Source organism: Corythoichthys intestinalis, chromosome 14 (assembly GCF_030265065.1).
Source record: "Corythoichthys intestinalis isolate RoL2023-P3 chromosome 14, ASM3026506v1, whole genome shotgun sequence".
Lineage (NCBI taxonomy): Eukaryota > Metazoa > Chordata > Actinopteri > Syngnathiformes > Syngnathidae > Corythoichthys > Corythoichthys intestinalis.
Genome location: NC_080408.1, coordinates 30673850 through 30693095, shown reverse-complemented (window position 1 = coordinate 30693095; position 19246 = coordinate 30673850). Strand labels below are relative to the sequence as shown.

General features: G+C 39.3%; 1 protein-coding gene across 2 annotated transcripts; it reads right to left on the bottom strand.

The window, feature by feature from the left end:
- Window positions 1-257: 257 nt before the first annotated feature.
- On the bottom strand, window positions 258-19131 carry LOC130929620 (SLAM family member 5-like). 2 transcript variants are annotated; one of them, XM_057856941.1, is made up of 7 exons: window positions 16648-19131; window positions 12902-13010; window positions 9726-10031; window positions 7635-7910; window positions 7399-7500; window positions 3196-3236; window positions 258-555 (listed from the first exon to the last, which is right to left on the bottom strand). In XM_057856941.1, exons 2-7 carry the CDS (start codon window positions 12903-12905, stop codon window positions 361-363), a joined length of 924 nt encoding a protein of 307 aa, XP_057712924.1. In that variant the 5' UTR covers window positions 12906-13010; window positions 16648-19131; the 3' UTR covers window positions 258-360. The 2 variants fall into 2 exon arrangements, with proteins under 2 accessions (XP_057712924.1, XP_057712923.1); XM_057856940.1 differs by lacking the exon at window positions 12902-13010.
- Between the last annotated feature and the right edge of the window lie 115 nt (window positions 19132-19246).

The window sequence follows — 19246 nt, the reverse complement described above, 5'->3', positions numbered from 1 at the left end:
TATACAGTACGTCCTACGTTCTTAAGTAGTTAAAATTGAGATTTGGCATTAAATATGTGAGGAAATGAGGGAAAATAAAAATTAGGAGATAGAGGTTGGGGTTATTGCTGTTTTTGCTAACTTTTATTTTGCAATTTATTGGAAAAATACAATTTTGAATGAAAATCAGTTTTTGTATGTGTTATAGAAATAACTGTGCTAAAACACTTTTCTTTGCATTTCAGTAGTTTAACAGGTTTGACCCCCCCCCCCCCCCCTCCAAAAAAAAGAAGAAAAAAGAAATGAATAAAATTTCTGGCTCCGTGGTGACCTTCACGTCAGGGAGTTCCGGCAAAAAATTCTAGCCACTTTCACCCCTGGTTACAGTGCTAACAATGGGTTTCTGCTTTGTTCCGAGTCTTCCATAGCGGTCACTTCCGGTGGAGGTTTAGGAACTAAAGTGCAGCTTGTCTGCCTTGGTCCTGTGTGATGAGTCACCAAAGAGTAGATGGAGTTCGGCAAAGAGCTGGCTTCATCATATATAGGATTGGCATCAACATTTTGGACATCATTTATCTGCAAGAAATCAAATTAATATATTGAACTATTATTCAACTACTATGAATTTTGGCAGATTGTAGAATTGACAGGTAGCATTAGTTAATTTGTACTGGAACCTGCCGGACTAGGAGCCGGTACTTATTGATGTTGGCCTTGCTATGTTCTGGAACTTATTTGGGCCTATCCTGCACCTCTGTCATTATCGACCTGTATACCTGGCCAACAGTTGTTATTGGCTGTGACCACTGGGTCGTGCTTTTGTATTGTAGCGACTATGTTGTTCTTGGTTCCGCCCGCAATGATTGATGGGTATTTCTGGCAACCATGACTGAGAATGGTGGTTGCAGTGGTTATGTTCTGAGTTACATTCAATAAAGTGTGCTGTCTCTTGGGGTCGTGCATTGTATGGGGAACTACAGCAGTAAGTGTAAAATATATAACCTGTTTTTCTTGTTATTCACCATGTTGCTCGCCACAGTATTATGTAGCATTATATACATTAAAATCTATAAATATGTGTCACTTTTAAGAGAATAGCCGCGATTGTAGTATGATGTATCCGTAAGAGAGAAGTCATTTTGGTGTCAGCGGAGTCTAGGCTTGTTTGCTACACTGCGGCCAAAAGTAGCCTATTGTATTTTTGTTGCCGTTGTTATGTTTTGTTGCCAAATGTTAACAAAGCAAGTGAAACAAACATTACCACACGTTTTCTACTGTACGCTCTCACTAGGGCATTACAACAATAAATGTTTTTGCCTACATGAGCTGTCATTCACCACAAAAAGACTTTTAAGTAGGCTAGGCACTTGTGGACATACACACACCCGTGCGCTGCACCTTGGCAGACGCCGATGTATCACCTTTTTGTGATTCCTAACCCATGCCCTATCGTAGTATGTATGTACTGTACAGTGGGGCAAATAAGTATTTAGTCAACCACCAATTGTGCAAGTTCTCCTACTTGAAAAGATTAGAGAGGCCTGTAATTGTCAACATGGGTAAACCTCATCCATGAGAGACAGAATGTGGGGGGAAAAAAACAGAAAATCACATTGTTTGATTTTTAAAGAATTTATTTCCTAATTAGCGTGGAAAATAAGTATTTGGTCACCTAAAAACAAGATTTCTGGCTGTCACTGTCAAAGAGGTCTAACTTCTTCTAACGAGGTCTAAAGAGGTCTAACGAGGCTCCACTCGTTACCTGTATTAATGGCACCTGTTTTAACTCATTATCGGTATAAAATACACCTGTCCACAAAGTCAGTCAGTCACACTCCAAACTCCACTATGGCCGAGACCAAACAGCTGTTGAAGGATACCAGAGATAAAATTGTAGACCTGCACCAGGCTGGGAAGAATCTGAATCTGCAATAGGTAAAACGCTTGGTGTAAAGAAATTACCTGTGGGAGCAATTATTAGAAAATGGAAGACATACAAGACCACTGATAACCTCCCTCGATCTGGGGCTCCATGCAAGATCTCACCTCGTGGCGTTAAAATGATAACAAGAACAGTGAGCAAAAATCCCAGAACCACATGGGGGGACCTAGTGAATGACCTACAGAGAGCTTGGACCACAGTAACAAAGGCTACTATCAGTAACACAATGCGCCGCCAGGGATTGAAATCCTGCACTGCCAGACGTGTCCCCTTGCTGAAGAAAGTACACGTCCAGGCCCGTCTGCGGTTCGCTAGAGAGCATTTGTATGATCCAGAAGAGGACTGGGAGAATGTGTTATGGTCAGATGAAACCAAAATAGAACTTTTTGGTAGAAACACAGGTTCTCGTGTTTGAAGGAGAAACAATACTGAATTGCATCTGAAGAACACCATACCCACTGTGAAGCATGTGGGTGGAAACATCATGCTTTGGGGCTGTTTTTCTGCAAAGGGACCAGGACGGCTGATCTGTGTAAAGGAAAAAATGAATGGGGCCATCTATCAAGAGATTTTGAGTGAAAATCTCCTTCCATCAGCAAGGGCATTGAGGATGGGACGTGGCTGGGTCTTTCAGCATGACAATGATCCCAAGCACACAGCCAGGGCCAGGGCAACACCGGAGTGGCTTCGTAAGAAGCATTTCAAGGTCCTGGAGTGGCCTAGCCAGTCTCCAGATCTCAACCCCATACAATATCTGTGGAGGGAGTTGAAAGTCCGTGTTGCCCCACGACAGGCACAAAACATCATTGCTCGAGAGGAGATCTGCATGGAGTAATGGGCCAAAATACCAGCAACAGTGTGTGAAAAGCTTATAAAGAGTTACAGAAAACGTTTGGCCTGCGTTATTGCCAACAATGGGTACATAACAAAGTATTGAGATGAACTTTTGGTATTGACCAAATACTTATTTTCCATCATGATTTGCAAATAAATTCTTTAAAAATCAAATAATGTGATTTTCTGTTTTTTTCCCCCCCACATTCTGTCTCTCAAGTTTGAGGTTTACCCATGTTGACAATAACAGGCCTCTCTAATATTTTCAAGTGGGAGAACTTGCACAATTAGTGGTTGACTAAATACAGTACTTATTTGCCCCACTGCATGCAGCATGTCGTATGTTCATACAATTATTTTGATCCTTCATTTGACACGACAGTGTATTTTGCGCTTCGGTTCTTAAATATGAAGAAAATCAAGCTCTGATAAGGATTTACCTGAAAATCCTCAATTCCTGTCTGCCTGGTGGTCAATCTTCCTGTAGGGTAGATATTTTCAAGATAACATTAACCACAGATTATAGCCAAGAATTCGAGGGTGTCTGACAGTGTTAGCACCAAAAAACAAACAAGACAAGGTGTGTTAGGTGTTAATTTATATTTGCTTAATTGCGTTTAAATGCAACCCTGAAATTATACTGTATACAGTGACAAGAGAGAGAGAGAGAAACAGGACAGGCAAGCTGCAGGCAGACAGGATCTTTTAATACTGTGTTTGTTTGCGGTACACAGTGATCCTGCTTGAAATGTCAATATTATCTCAATAGCTCCACACACCTGTTGCGTTTTCATTCTGTGGCCGATGCATACACGTGTCTGACAGTTACAGTGGTATGGAAAAGTATCTGAACCTTTCGGAATTTCTCACATTTCTGCATGAAATCACCATCCAATGTGATCTGATCTTTGTCAAAATCACACAGATGTAAAAACATCCAATGTGATCTGATGTTTGTCAAAATCACACAGATGTAAAAACAGTGTCTGCTTTAACCCTTTAACACCGAACGTGTCGGCAGCGACGCGTTTACGCATATCGTCTTTGAAGCTTCGTCACGCTGTAATTACATCACCCACGTGCTGCTGGTTGGTCTCGTTTGAAAGTGCGGAAGTTGATGTCCACACCAGTTTTTATTTGAAGTCAATCAGCCAAGAAAAACGGGAGATAATGTCATTTGAGTTTTATTGTTTTATTGCACTCATATATATGCATTAAAACGCTGCATGGACCATGTATCCATCTCCATATTTCCATCATTTCTTGTCCTTTTTCAAAACCGAAAGCAGCACAAGAGACCACTTATCCCAAGTGTCGTTGTGATGTCAGGAAGGACGAACCGAATGTGATCATTTTTAATACATTTCTGAGCGAGGCGCCAACTATTGAAAGGGAGGCATGCGAAGCAAGCAACGGCCGGTGTTGTGCCGAAAAACGCACAACACCGGTTTGTTTGAGCGAGCGACTTTGAAACGTGCAGAATGAATCTAAAACTACATTTAGCACAAGCTAATGCATTATTTCATTAACTCAAGGAAGAAGATGAGTCGTATTTGTCGTTGTTTTCCTCTGATGAATCGGCGTCTCGACGAGTAGAAGTGACAGTAGAGAGCAAACGGCGAAAGAGTAAACTGTGTGACGTTGTGTGTGACGCAGCTCCCTCCGTGACCTGTTCAAGAAGCTTTATTGAGTGTGCAAAAAAAAAAAAAAAAAACTTTATTGAGTCGCATGCCTGAAAAATTTGAATTCAACTACAGTGGTACCTCTACATACGAAGTTAATCCGTTCCAGGACCTTGTTTGTAAGTCGAAATGGTCGTATGTCGAGCAGGATTTTCCCATAGGAATACATTAGAATTCCAGGAATTCGTTCCACAGCCCAAAAACCTGCACTAAATCCTTAAAAAATACTGCTGGTGCTATTACAAATGGCAATTACACGTAGCAAAACAAATAAATTATGAATCAAAATTGGAATAATATAATAAAAAGAATAATAATAATTCCTGTAATAGTGTAACGAATCGGGTTCTAATATGGCGGACGTTTTTTTGTGTACCTGAACGCACCGTGTGGCTGACGTGCCAGAGACGGACCGGTGAGCTTGAGTTTCACTTTCACTTTGAATGTTCTCTTGAGAACACCGTCAATTGCGGCAGACAGCACGCGTTTTGTGTTGAATAAGCTGTGAAAGAAACGATGAAAACGTGGCGAAGCTGGCGATTTCTTTGGAGATGTTACCACAATAAGAATTGTCTGCTTAACTTATAAAGACTGGCGAACGATGGTCGGAGGAGGACCGTGGAGATGTATTGTTGAGCCATTTCACGGATGCCCACCCCACGCTCATATTTTTCTGTCATTTGCATCTTCATTTAGAAGGTAAGCATCAACTTTTTCCTTGTTTCACCACCTGTACCAACCTTTTCTGAAACCTGTGTTGATTTGTCACACAAGAAAATCCGCCGTGCATTTGTCTGCGGTGCTGCCATTGTCGTCGTATTTCGAGCATGTCGTCGGATGTAGAAACAAATGGCGAGTCAAATTTTACGTCGGATGTCGAAAAGTTCGTGTGTCGAAGCGATCGTATGTATAGGTACAAAATGACAGACAACGAAAAAGTCTAGCGCAACCTCTGGTGCCCAATTACTGATAAGCGGTGTAAAGCTGCCCTGCCCAATATAAAACACACACCTGCTAAGAATTGTCTTGATGAGAAGCATTGTCTGATGTGAATCATGGCTCGGTCAAAAGAGCTGTCTGAAGACCTGCGATCAAGGATTGTTGCTTTGTAAAAAGCTGGGAAAGGATACAAAACCATCTCTAAAAGTCTGGATGTTCATCAAATGACAGTCAGAGAAGTTGTCTACAAAAGAAGAGAGTTTGGCACTGTTGCTTCTCTTCTAAGGAGTGGCCGTCCACCAAAGATGATGCAAAGAGTTCAGCGCAGAATACTTAGACTGGTAAAGAAACCTAGAGTGTCTGCTAAAGACTTACAAAAATCACTGGCACAGTCCAATATATATGCACACATCAACTATATGTAAAACAATGGCCAAGAATGGTGTTCATGGGAGGACTCCACAGAGTCTATTGTCTAAATAAAAAATAAAAAAAACATTGTTGCTCGTTTAATGTTCGCAAAAAGGCACTTGGACACTCCACAGATGTTTTGGCAAAATATTTTGTGGACTGCTGAAACCAAAGTTGAATTGTTTGGGAGTAACAAACGTCATGTGTGGAGGGAAAATGGAACAGCTCACCAGCATCAACACCTCATCCCTTCAGTGAAGCATGGTGGAGGGAGTGTCATGATTTGGGGCTGTTTTGCTGCCTCAGGGCCTGCACAACTTGCAATTATTAATGGAAGAATGAATTCAAAAGTTTATCAGGATATTTTGCAGGAAAACCTGTTGTCTGTCAGACAATTGTAGCTAAAAAAGAGGATTGATGCTGCAACAAGACAATGATCCAAAACACAGAAGTAAATCAACTTCAGAATGGTTTCAGAAGAACAAAATACACGTTCTGGAGTGGCCAAGTCAAAGTTCAGATTTGAGAAAATGTGGCATTACCCATTAACTGAAGACAGCAATTCATGCCAGACATCCCAGGAATCTGACTGAACTACAGCAGTTTTGTAGAGAAGAATGGGCCTAGATTTGTCCTGATCGATGTGCCAGACTGATCTGCAGCTCCAGGAAGCGTCTGGTTGAAGTTACTGCTGCCAAAGTTGGGGGGGGAGGCACAAAATATGAAATGTGATGATTGACTTATTTTTCCCCCTTCTGTCATTGTTTGCATACTATCCTCATTTAAATGTTAAATTGAAAATCATTTTTTTGGGTGGTTTTAGTTGAAGCAGACAGTTTTTTTTTTTGACAAAAATCACATTCGATGGTGATTTTATGCAGAAATTTGAGAAATTCCAAAAGGTTCCGATACTTTTTTTATTCCACTGTAACAGACGGATCTGATCTCTGACGGATGCTGTATCACTAAAAGCTACTCTGGCTATAGTGTAAATGAGGAAACAATTGGGACTGAAGTTTGGGGGTATGAGGACTAGGGTTTGAATATTTGTAAAATTCAAAGTAGTATTGAATGTATTGTAAGGTAATGTTTAGGAGTACTGTGCAGATATGGTAAATGCGTCGTTGGGTTTAGGGTTTTTATTGAATTATACTTATCTATAGTTAGGTTAGGAGGAAAATGGCCTGGAATCAATTTTGTACTTGGGGACATTAACTGAATTGCTACCAGGGTGATTATTATTATTTTTATTATTATTATGGTGAGAGCTAGTGTTTGACTGGCGCGGTTGTCAGCAACTATTTGAAGGAAAAGACAACACTTTTATCATATGCATTCCAGTGGAAAGAATGTTGTTTAATGAATTGAAAAAACACAGAAATTCATTTTTCTTGATTTGTAATAGTCAAGAAATTGGTAATAAAAGCCGGTATTTCCATGAAGTGACTGTCTGCCATGAGGGCAGACATACTTTTTGATGTAAATAAATACATTTTCACTTAAATGCTTTAAGCAACCAGCTTTTACAAGAGGGTAATTTAAACTGTGTTGTCTTTCCGTTTAAAACTGCTGACACCTTTAAACTCAGGTGAAACGACGACCCAAACTTACTTTTTAAAATAATCCACGAGACCATTAAACCAATACCAAGCAAAGCCAAGACCAAAGCTACTGATATACCGACCCATGTGGCTGTTGACAATCCATTTGATGCTATGTGATTAAAACAAAATGAAAGAAAAATGCATCAGTCATATTAGATTGCCACATGAAAGGCTACAAATACAAATTCTGAGTAAAATGGGTTCTGTGTTACGGACACTTGACTGAATGCTAATTCTACTTACGGCCAGTTTGACTACAAACTTGTTGAACTTCCTTTTCCTCCTGCCTCTCGCTGACCTTGTTTCCGTGTTGGCACACGATAGAGGTATTGGAGACGAAGGCCCTCAAATGTTCAGGGTCATTGGGTAGCTCCCATTCATCTTTTTTGCAGACATCATGGTGGCATTCAAAAGTGGCATTTAAGTGTGTTTTGTCAGCACTGCACGTTACTGTCACGTTACAGGAAACTGAGTCAACCCACACCGATGCCACCTTCATCTTGACAGGCGATACCGGGGCTGTGAAGTCAACTTGTTAGTGAAAAGGTGGAAGTTACATTGGGGCAAATAAGTATTTAGTCAACCACTAATTGTGCAAGTTCTCCCACTTGAAAATATTAGAGAGGCCTGTAATTGTCAACATGGGTAAACCTCAACCATGAGAGACAGAATGTGGGAAAAAAACAACAGAAATTCACATTGCTTGATTTTTAAATAATTTATTTGCAAATCATGGTGGAAAATAAGTATTTGGTCATTACCAAAAGTTCATCTCAATACTTTGTTATGTACCCATTGATGGCAGTAATGGAGGCCAAACGTTTTCTGTAACTCTTCACAAGCTTTTCACACACTGTCGCTGGTATTTTGGCCCATTCCTCCATGCAGATCACCTCTAGAGCAGTGATGTTTTGGGGCTGTCGTTGGGCAACACGGACTTTAAACTCCCGCCACAGATTTTCAATGCGGCTGAGTTCTGGAGACTGGCTAGGCCACTCCAGGATCTTAAAATGCTTCTTAAGAAGCCACTCCGGTGTTGCCCTGGCCCTGGCTGTGTGCTTGGGATCATTGTCATGCTGAAAGACCCAGCCACGTCCAATCCTCAATGCCCTTGCTGATGGAAGGAGATTTTCACTCAAAATCTCTTGATAGATGGCCCCATTCTTTCTTTCATTCTTTCTTTTACACAGATCAGTTGTCCTGGTCCCTTTGCAGAAAAACAGCCCCAAACCATGGTGTTTCCACCCCCATGCTTCACAGTGGGTATGGTGTTCTTTGGATGCAATTCAGTATTCTTTCTCCTCCAAACACAATAACCTGTGTTTCTACCAAAAAGTTCTATTTTGGTTTCATCTGACCATAACACACTCTCCCAGTCCTCTCCTGGATCATCCAAATGCTCTCTAGCGAACCGCAGACGGGCCTGGACGTGTACTTTCTTCAGCACGGGGACACGTCTGGCAGTGCAGGATTTGAGTCCCTGGCGGCGCATTGTGTTACTGTGGTCCCAGCTCTCTGTGTGGTTCCGGGACTTTTGCTCACCGTTCTTGTTATCATTTTGACGCCATGGGGTGAGATCTTGCATGGAGCCCCAGATCGAGGGAGATTATCAGTGGTCTTGTATGTCTTCCATTTTCTAATAAATGCTCCAACAGTTGATTTCTTTACACCAAGCGTTTTACCTATTGGAGATTCAGTCTTCCCAGCCTGGTGCAGGTCTAAAATTTTGTCTCTCGTGTCCTTCGACAGCTCTTTGGTCTTGACCATAGTGGAGTTTGTGGACAGGTGTCTTTTATACCGATAATGAGTTAAAACATGTGCCATTAATACAGGTAACGAGTAGAGACTCGTTAGACCTCCTTTGACCTCGTTAGAAGAAGTTAGACCTCTTTGACAGCCAGAAATCTTGCTTGTTTGTGGGTGACCAAATACTTATTTTCCACTCTAATTTGGAAATAAATTCTTTAAAAATCAAACAATGTGAATTTTTTTTTTTTTCCACATTCGTCTTTCATGGTTGACGTTTACCCATATTGACAATTACAGGCCTCTCTAATCTTTTCAAGTACAAGAACTTGCACAATTTGTGGTTGACTAAATACTTATTTGCCCCACTGTATATTCTGCCATCAAGTCTGTTTGAGTTTGGGAATGTTTAACCTTAATATGTCCCATTATTTTTCAGGAGCTATAATTTTCCTTGGCCAATTAGACCTGAGTCTTGATACATACATACAATTATTTCATCAACGTAAAGTTTGGGATTTACATTAATAAACTCCCTGGGTCAGATTGACCCAGGCATCAATATAGGTCAATATGTCAATGGCATACCTTGAACGCGAAGGTTGTATTCACTCACAGTCTTGTCTGATCTGGTCGAATGCACTGCTGTATAACGCCCACTGTCGTTCATTTGTACATTTCTTAATAACAAGGAGTTGTTTAAATATAACACAACTCTTTCCTTGTAGTCATCATATATTTCTATATCTTTTTTGTTTTTCTGCGTTTTTAAAATGTTGACCGTTTTGTTGAACTTCCAGTAGAGTTGGTCCTTATTTATTAACGTGAAAGGTGTGTTGATGGCCAAATGAATGTCTGTTCCCAGCTTCGCATACTTGGTTTCTGCTTCAGACCCTAAAAAAAGATCCCCCCACCAAATAAACAACATCAGAATCACAAATCTCAAAGTACCAATTGCTCAATCAGTCATCAAGAATTTTAAGTTTTTACAGTCAACCCATGTTTTATTGCAGGTTCTGTCACACATTTGTACATTTCTTAATAACAGGGAGTTGTTTAAATGTAATTCAACTCTTTCCTTGTAGTCATATTGTCAGTAATTTGCCCTATCACTGCATTTTGTTTTGTTTTTTTCATTGTGGCAAAGGCAAAGGCTAGGCAAATATATTTGTATAGCACAATTCAACAGTTTTGTTTTTTTATTGGTTACAGGTTGGACGGCAAACAAGTGGAGCACAAAAACACACTGAGCTGACTTCAGTCATGTGAAAGAACCACCTTGTTGCCCAATCAGTATACCCAAAAGGGTCCAAATTAGATCAATAAAAACATTTTGAATGAAATACCATTTTGATAAATAACAAATTGTAAAGTAATTTTATAAAAAAGATAAAAAGTGTTTTTCACAACGTATTTTTTATTCCATGATGCCTTTTTCCACAATAGCGTTTTTATTTCATAATATTGTTTTTCAGCACAATTTAATTTTAGAAGATTAAAAGTGTTTTTCACAAAGAAATTTTTTTCATAATGTCTTTTTCCACAATTTAATTTTAGAAGATTAAAAGTGTTTTTCACAAAGAAATTTTTTTCATAATGTCTTTTTCCACAATTACCTTTTGATTTCACAACGTCGTTTTTCAGCAAAATGAATTGTCTTCTGTCAATCAAATACTGTACATAAGACTGAGTCAGTTAATTATTAGCTGGATCGTGGAGTCTGGTCGCTAGCATAGGTAGCGTCAATGAACTGTTAGGTAAACTTCAAGGGAACATCTAATAAAAAACACTGCTGCGAAAATCCTTGCTCAGGCTGAGGTAAAGGCATTTCATTACTATCCAAACGGTTCGCAACTTCTCTGAGTTCAGGCCGAGTTATGCTTCTGTGGCAGACCTACGCCATCAAGGCAGACCCGATTTACGATCCTTTGCCATAGCCTGACGTGCACCTCCACAGAATTCTGACTGGGCCTCACGTCAACGTGTGGTGACGTGCCGCAAATGGACTGTGATTGGTCCGCTCAGACTGTTGATTCCGGTTCAGCACGAAATCACCGCCATTTTCAAACATTGTTGTGCTACACGCAAAAATGGACCAAGCCGACGAGAGTATCATCGAAGAGGTCCGCAAGTACGACAACCTCTACAATGTCTCGTCAAGACATTATAAAGATCGCCAAATGGCAAGCAATTCGTGGAAGGAGATTGCTGAAAATACGGGACTGGAGGTCAGCGACTGCATAAAAAAATGGAAGACCCTCCGATACAAGTATGTGTGTGTTAGGAAGCGAATGGCCACACGAAGCGGTGACACAGTCGGCCGAAAACTGCCAGGTTTTTATCACTTTGTCATATTTTTGTTTGGTGCACTTTATCATTTATTGTGTACATATGTTTGCTGTGAGTCTGTGACTTATTTACATTTTACAATTCAAGTACAGTACATGAAGAATAAAGCACAGGTTTGGTGTCAAAAGAGCTGTTTTGATGTTTAATTTTCAACTACAGACAGTTCACACGCTTGATACATCATCACTGATTTAGAGTGCCTCAATGTTTTTATAATAACGTGTTTACCATCAAGGCTTCCAACGCAGTTTGGGAAGTTCCATAGCCGCCAGAAATCTGCTATGGCTGCCCACTGGCTGGTTGTAGGACAAGGCAAAGAAATCGGACAAAACGCTGGACAACGCAGCTTGCTGGCTTCTACCCCATGCTAGAATTCGTAAACTGACAGTCTCTGTACAGCATCAGCAGTCGGACAGACCACCTCCGCAACTATCTTCTGCGTCGCCTACGCCTTTTGTATTGTAATAACCCCAAATGGGGGGAAGAATTAGCGGAGTCGATGATGGCTTTCCTCACTTTATTGTGGCAACAATACATTACAACAAAACAAAAGACAACATGCTGCAACATGCGATCGCTAACTTTCGCTTTCTCCTGTTCTTTTCCCTCACTTCCCACTGCGTCACTGCTCCCGAGCCTCTTAACGGACCCGCGCATAGTTACGGACATTAAACCATGATGAACATTTGTTGTTCAATGCTGATGAGCTGAAGATCCACATTCAAGCGTACCATCTTCGTTGGCATTGTTGTGTAAACGGAAGAAAACCAGAGGAAGTCGACATGAGTCCCCCAAAACAGTACAAACACAACGTCACACCACTCTAGTGGCTTGGCGATGAATTACATAGCAATGCGTTCCCATGCCGCAGAACTATCAAATGCTCATTGACGCCGTAGGGTCTACATAGTCGTTACGCCATCACCGCAACGCAGAAGCATAATTTAACCTCAAATCTGAAAGTGACGCTCCCAAATGCTAGCACAGCTAGCCAGACTCCACGATTCAGCCAATCCCTTAACTGACTCCTCCTTACGTATTTGATTGGCAGCACACGCTTCACGCTTGTGCTGGAAAACAACATATTGAGATAAAAAGGCCATCAAGGACATAGACATTATGACAAAAATTATCTCGTAAAAATCCGTTGAGCTGAAAAATGACATTATGAAATAAAAAATGTTATTTTGGAAAAAGGCATTATGAAATTAAAAAAATACTTTGTGGTAAATGCTTTTTATTTTGTAAAATCTTCATATTAAAAATTATCTTATTTTACAATATAAGGGCCATAATACACAATTTGTGTGTTATTTATTTCAAAACGTTTTTTTTTTTTTTTTGCCCTTTTGGGTTTGCATAAATAAGCTCATCTGTTTTCTCCATCAGTTGCATCTCGCCTTCTTATGGTTTACCCATCTGTCGGTCTGAAGCTCGTGGGCATTGGCAATGCGTGTAGTGACATACACATCACGGAACCACAGACTACAATCTTCTGAAAGATGACACCAAGCGATTTCGCAACTATAAAAAAAATGACTAGCTGGTTACAAATTACTTATCTCTACTTAAAACATTGACTCACTTGACATCAACACACTCACACGGTACTTGGAATTCATTGTTGTTTTTGGAAGTGCCGTGAGGTAATGTACAGGAGATGGTGGGGTTAAAGTCGATCAGATGAGGACGGCAACTTTTGGCAGTGAAGGAGTGCCTCTTGGCTGCGGTGTAGTTTTTGGCAGCCATTTTAATTTTTATAATAGTCTTAGTCTTTTACTATATACTATATTACTTAATAGTCTTAGATATAATTTACTAATCTCAAAATGTGTTTGTCTTCGTATAGTTTTTGTTAACGAAAACTCAAGACTAATTTCGTCTAGTTTTTATAGTAATATGTTTTTGTCTGTATAATTTTAAAAAATTACTTCAAAAATAAATAAGTAAAGGTTTCAAACTACAGGTAGTCCCCGGGTCACGACGAACTCGACTTAAGCGATTTCGACTTTACGATGCTGAAGTCTCGTCTGCCATCCTGTCTCCAGTCTTTTTTTTTTTTTTAAGTCCGGTAATCAGTACCAAGTTCTTGCCATGCCTCTTCCCCCAGCAGTGTCACTGCTGTCCTGCAGTTCCTGACGGCGTCAGGTCCCACCCGCTGTAATCTCCAGTTCTGATGTGTTAGCCCGAAAAGCGCCCTTTTCGACTTGGGAGCGTCATGAAGCACGCCCAAACCTCCGGTTCTCCTCTGACCGCCGACAAAGCCCCTTTTTCGGACTGGGCTCAAGCAGCCACCCGCTGTCATCTCCGGTTCTCATGTGTCTGCCCGAGCAGCGCCTTTTTTGTCTTGGGCGAGTCATGACGCCCGCCCCAACCACCAGTTCTTCTCTGGCCACTGACAATGCGCCTTTTTTGGACTTCCCACTTCCTTGTTCTCATGCTGCTGCTGCTGCTGCCTTTCCCCTGGCGCCGAATCCTCTTGCAAGTCCCGATCCGATTTTTTTAGTTTGGACGGCGGGCTCGTGTTAAGAGAGGCGAACTGAATGGCCATGATATCCCCCCTATCTCACCTCCCTACTCTTTCCACAGCGCCCTTTTTGTTCAGCAAAGTGACTCTCTCGCGAGTAAAGCCCAAATAGTTTTTTTTTTCTTTTAAAGCCCGAATACTCATTCAATATAACAGCATTTAACACAACGTACCTCAAAGTATCTGACTTTTTACTTGCTCTTATTAATATGATGAATAATACATGTTTTTGGACAGTTATGTTGTATTTAGAGGTACTTAAAGGGTTAATTCCAACTTACGTGGAAATTCATGTTACATCGCCAGCCTAGGAAAAGTTCGTAACCCGGGGACTACGTGTATTTTGAATGAACATTAACAGACGAGAATATATTGTATCGTCTACAAGGACAGCGGCAACATTGTGATAATACACACACACAAGGAAAGCAGTACATTATTTTCAATTAATTCTACCCACCTGGACGCCATGAACTATAGGTAAAAAAAAAAAATTTGAGTGTTTAAGAAGACGCTCACCGTTAGCATTAGCCTAATGCGAACGCGAATGCCATGCTAACGCTACAAGTTACATTTAGTGTATGACGATCACTCAGCACAGACCTTTAAAGGCTAAAGCAACATTGCATATTCTCTCTTTCCAAGATGGGGGGTGGGCAGGACATCACATGAGTGAAACAACCAGACACTGCTACGATGCAGGCTAACTACACATAAATTGTCACACATTGTCAACGTGACAAAAACTATTTCTATTTTTGTTTCGTTCTTATTTCGTCAGATAAAAATTGCCATTTTGTCACCTTGTGTTTTAGTCTCACAAAACACGGTTTTAGCTCGTTATCGTCTCGTCATCGTCATGAAAAAATTGTTCATTGACGAAATGTTTTTGTTAGAGTCATCGTTGATGAAAATAACACTTCCTGGCCGGTTAGATGGGAAGGAGCATTGCGAAAGACAAACCGTCGAGTGGGAACCATATGATGAAGCCGACTTTTGGCGGCGAATAAGTGGATGGCTGTGTGTCACACACTGCGCACAATCCTAGTGTTCTTGGAAGAAGACTTCCAAACTCGATTGCACTCAAATATAAATAAACACTTTCATAACACGTCAACCACGGACACACTTCCATTTTGACCTATCATATGCACGAAACAGTGAAAATATTGGAAACTGAATAGGGTGCCTATTTCACACAGAAAATGAAAATCAGCAGGACACAATTAAGTCATGAGTCATTTACAGTCACAAGGGTGTAGGTTTGTATAAGGACGGTAAGGACATAACACTACAACTTTTCAGGATGCTCAAATTGTCCCCACCGACTTTTAAGCAACCTTATTTGCATTATACAATGAGTTCAGCTTTAAAGGTAATTTAGATTGTCTTCCCATGTGTTGTTAGGATAGAATTGACCCAACCATTATTAAGTGAACTACTTTCATTATGTTCAGACTTACATTTAGCCCTTTTCACTTGCTGAATGTGCCGGTCCATTTTCCCCCCCTCAAACGCACGTTTGATTGGCTGATGACTAGAACCCCCACATTCACATAATCCCGACAGAAGTACATGTCAATATGCCGCCTCCTCCGCCCCCTTTGAAGAGGAGGGATATTAGAAGTTTTTTTTTTTTCGGGCAGCAGCAGCCACTGTAAGTAATGTCAAAAGACGTCACTGTTGTGGAGGTGGGGTGCATACCACTAATTTTGCAACTGAAAGTCTGACCTTTATCAGAGTTAGCATAACATTAAAATGTGTGAACTTCCTAACCTGTAAAACTCGAGTAGAAAGCTGTTTAGAGAGGTGTTTTCCTTTATGTTTTCTACTGTTAATGTTAATTCAACTGTGCATTTTGTGCATTTATTCATAATTAAAATGTATTTATTTTCAAATCATTTAAAAATATATATTTTTAGTTGCAGTCTGTGCATATTTTAACACCACCCCCACCCCCCAAAAAACACAAAAGCACAACCACTCTAAATTTCCTTTTATATGAAGCAAGCATTTTGAAAAATTACTTTCCCCCTATGAAAATAATTGTAACTTTTTTCATTTTTTTGTAGGAACCAGCTATTTTGTACCCAATCTGTTTGGTCTTATTAATGTCCCGTCCCCAGCAAAAAGTGTGCATTCAGGTTATGCTGTTATAGCCTCCTTACCAGTGTTGTGAACAAACCTACACCCTTGTACAGTCATATTACTATTTTTCAAAATGCTGCTTCCTTTTGCCTTTGTATTCCTTCTTTCATTACTGCACATTTGTCAAATGTAGATTCAGGGGCCAATGGGTTTAGTAAAGTTTTTTTTTTTTTTTTTTTTTTTTTTTTAAAAGAAGGAAGTGTGTCGTCTGACAGTTGGTCAGTGGTTATTGATAGTTTTTGAGCATTAGAAGTCTACAATTACAAGCATTTTACATATTTGCGTTCCCCTGAAGTGCAGTTTAGCTTTATTTATTCATTATCATCATATTTTTCATCATAAACTTAAAGATGACTCAATAACTGTTCAATTTTTCATCGGCCATCGGTCCAATATAAAAAAATCTTTATATACTGTATACAATTCTCATTACATCGAACTCCTATGTAATTAAAAAAAAAAGAGCAAACAAAAAGTGATGCTTACCTTGCATTTGGGGTATACTCAGCAGAGAAACAAGCACGACTACAAACCGTCTCATGGTTTTTAAAAGAGGAAGTGCTGATATGCAAACAACAGATCTTGCCGTCCTTAAACATGACAACAGTAAACCACCTGGAAACCCTTTATTCACATTTACTTGTAATGGTATCAACTCCATTCAAACCAGTAAATTAGCAGCCTAAGGGGTTTTACAATATTTACAGTACACTTCAGGAGTGTTTGGACTCAAAACAAGTTATCACTAGTGGTTTATTTTAAAAAAACAAAAAACTTTCTGTACAAACTGAACATCACTTATCCTGAATTAACTCATTGGCTGCCATTAATGGCAACAGACATCTTATCCGTTTTGACTGGGAGTTGGCAGTGATCATTCAAAACGCAATGGATTGGACGCTTATTACCAACAATGGCAGGCAATGAGTTCATGCTTTGTGACAAGCATCTTCCATTCACTGGCCAATTTATGAAAGAATAAGAATTTCCGTCGCGAACAGCAATGAGTTATCTGAGATCTGTTGTCAATCTTCGCATCTACGGTCTCCGCACCAACAACAACTCAAATTTGTGGTGCAAGTTTAGTGACGTTTGTTATTCACGTAATCCAGATCTGGTTGGTAGCAATGGGATAAAATGTACAGAAGATTTTTTTAAAAATATGATGTCAATTTCTACTTAAAAGCTAAGGTTTTGGCCAGTGAGTGTAAAATGTTAGATTGTTTTTATAGGGACTGGCACAGTCCCGCAAAAGTGTTTTATTGTTTGTTTGTTTGTTGTCTTTTAAATCAGGGCTAAAAACGCTTTTGTTTAGCACTGCATATCCATAACTGTCTATATATTTCAGTCTACCTGCTTTCTATTCCTCTTGTGCTTATCTCCATTGCTGATTTCAATTATTATTAGTAGTAGTAGTTTTTGTTTTATTTTTATTTTTGTTTTATTTTTATTTATTTATTTTTTATTCTGTGATTAAATGCAATCTTTCGTCTTGGTTTTTACGTTGTGTTGATTTAAATGTGATTTTTATGATCTTCATGTGATGTAAAGCACTTTGAATTGCCTTGTGTTGATATGTGCTATATAAATAAATTTGCCTTGCCTTGCCTTGTTTGTTTGTTGTTGTTAATTTCTTTTTAAATAAAATACGTGCATAGTATTAGCTGAAGAGTGAGATCCAGAGAACACGTTTCATATTTCAGAGGAAGTGTGTGGGTGGGGTTTTTTGTGGTTTGGTAGTGTCAAAATGACAATTTTCCAAGAAAGGGAAAAAAAAGGGCCAGCTCACCAATTCCGCTAAAAGACACGCTGTTTTGTCACGCAAACAGTATATTTAAAAAATTGACCCTTTCAGGGACAGTGGTCACTACAGGGACAGCTAGGTTATCATCACTGGTAATGCCTAGTTATAAAAACACTTGAGAAAAGAATCCTGATGCAGGTTATCACAATTTGTTATTTAAATTTGATTTCTGATCTAAAGTGATCACATGCGCAAATATTTCAAAGGAAAACGGTTGCCCCCAGTTGAATGAAATAAAATAAAAAACATAACTTTTTGTAAATTGAAAGTAAAGTCAATATCTTTCAGGAATGGGGCTGTATTTAGCAATTTTTTTGACAACTTTAACATATCAACCGAATTTAGTCAGCAATTTCTGTTGTCCACCATAAAAGCAGACAATTGCAACCATCTGCTTTTATTTTGGAAAATAAACAAATCTTGACAATTTTCTGACATGTTATGAGCCATTACCAGCAACTGAATCACAAGTCTTGTTTGTGCATTTTTTCTGTCATTTTCAAATAATGTCCTGATTTTTAATGAAGGCTTTATCAGAAGATAAATCGATGATGAAATAGACCGCAGTTACTTATCCTTGTTGTATTATTTAAATATAGAAAGTTATTTTTGTGTGTTTTTGTTTCACCTTTTTTTCTAAATAAGGCTAGGGATTTTCGGGATCTCTTTAGACACAAAGCCAGGATTTTTATTTTAATTTTTTTATAATTATTCTCAAGACAGTTCTGAAATCATAAATACTATCTGGTGCGGCGATGTCTTGAGATACAAGTACCTTTACTTACATCAAAGGCTTTTCAGGATACAAGCCATCACTTGACTGTGTTTTATTTTCTGTGTATGTGCGTGTCTGTGTCGAGGGCAAAAACTGAGATAGGTGAGGGCAGAAAAACCTCATTTCTCGCTGCTGTCAATTCACATAAATTTCCTTGCAGTGCACCACCAGTTGGTATTACCCTGCTTCAGTAATGGCACGAGTCTTACTCGGTTTTCTTTGTGTGCATCTGTTGTTTAGTGTAATTTTTAGTTGTCTGAAAAACAATTTTTGATTGTGTTTTGAGATAAAAGTGTGGTCATGGAATAGATTTACCTTGTTTTACAAGCCACTGAAAAAGATATGAATTTTTTGTTATATTACAAATAATTTAAAAATATATATATTTTAAAAAATAAATTACATATTTAAAAATATGATATTTTTAAAAATCTTGAGAGAAAGTGAAAGCTTTTATTTAAAATAGTGACTATTCTTACGTTTTTCTGGCAGATTTTTAAAAGCTA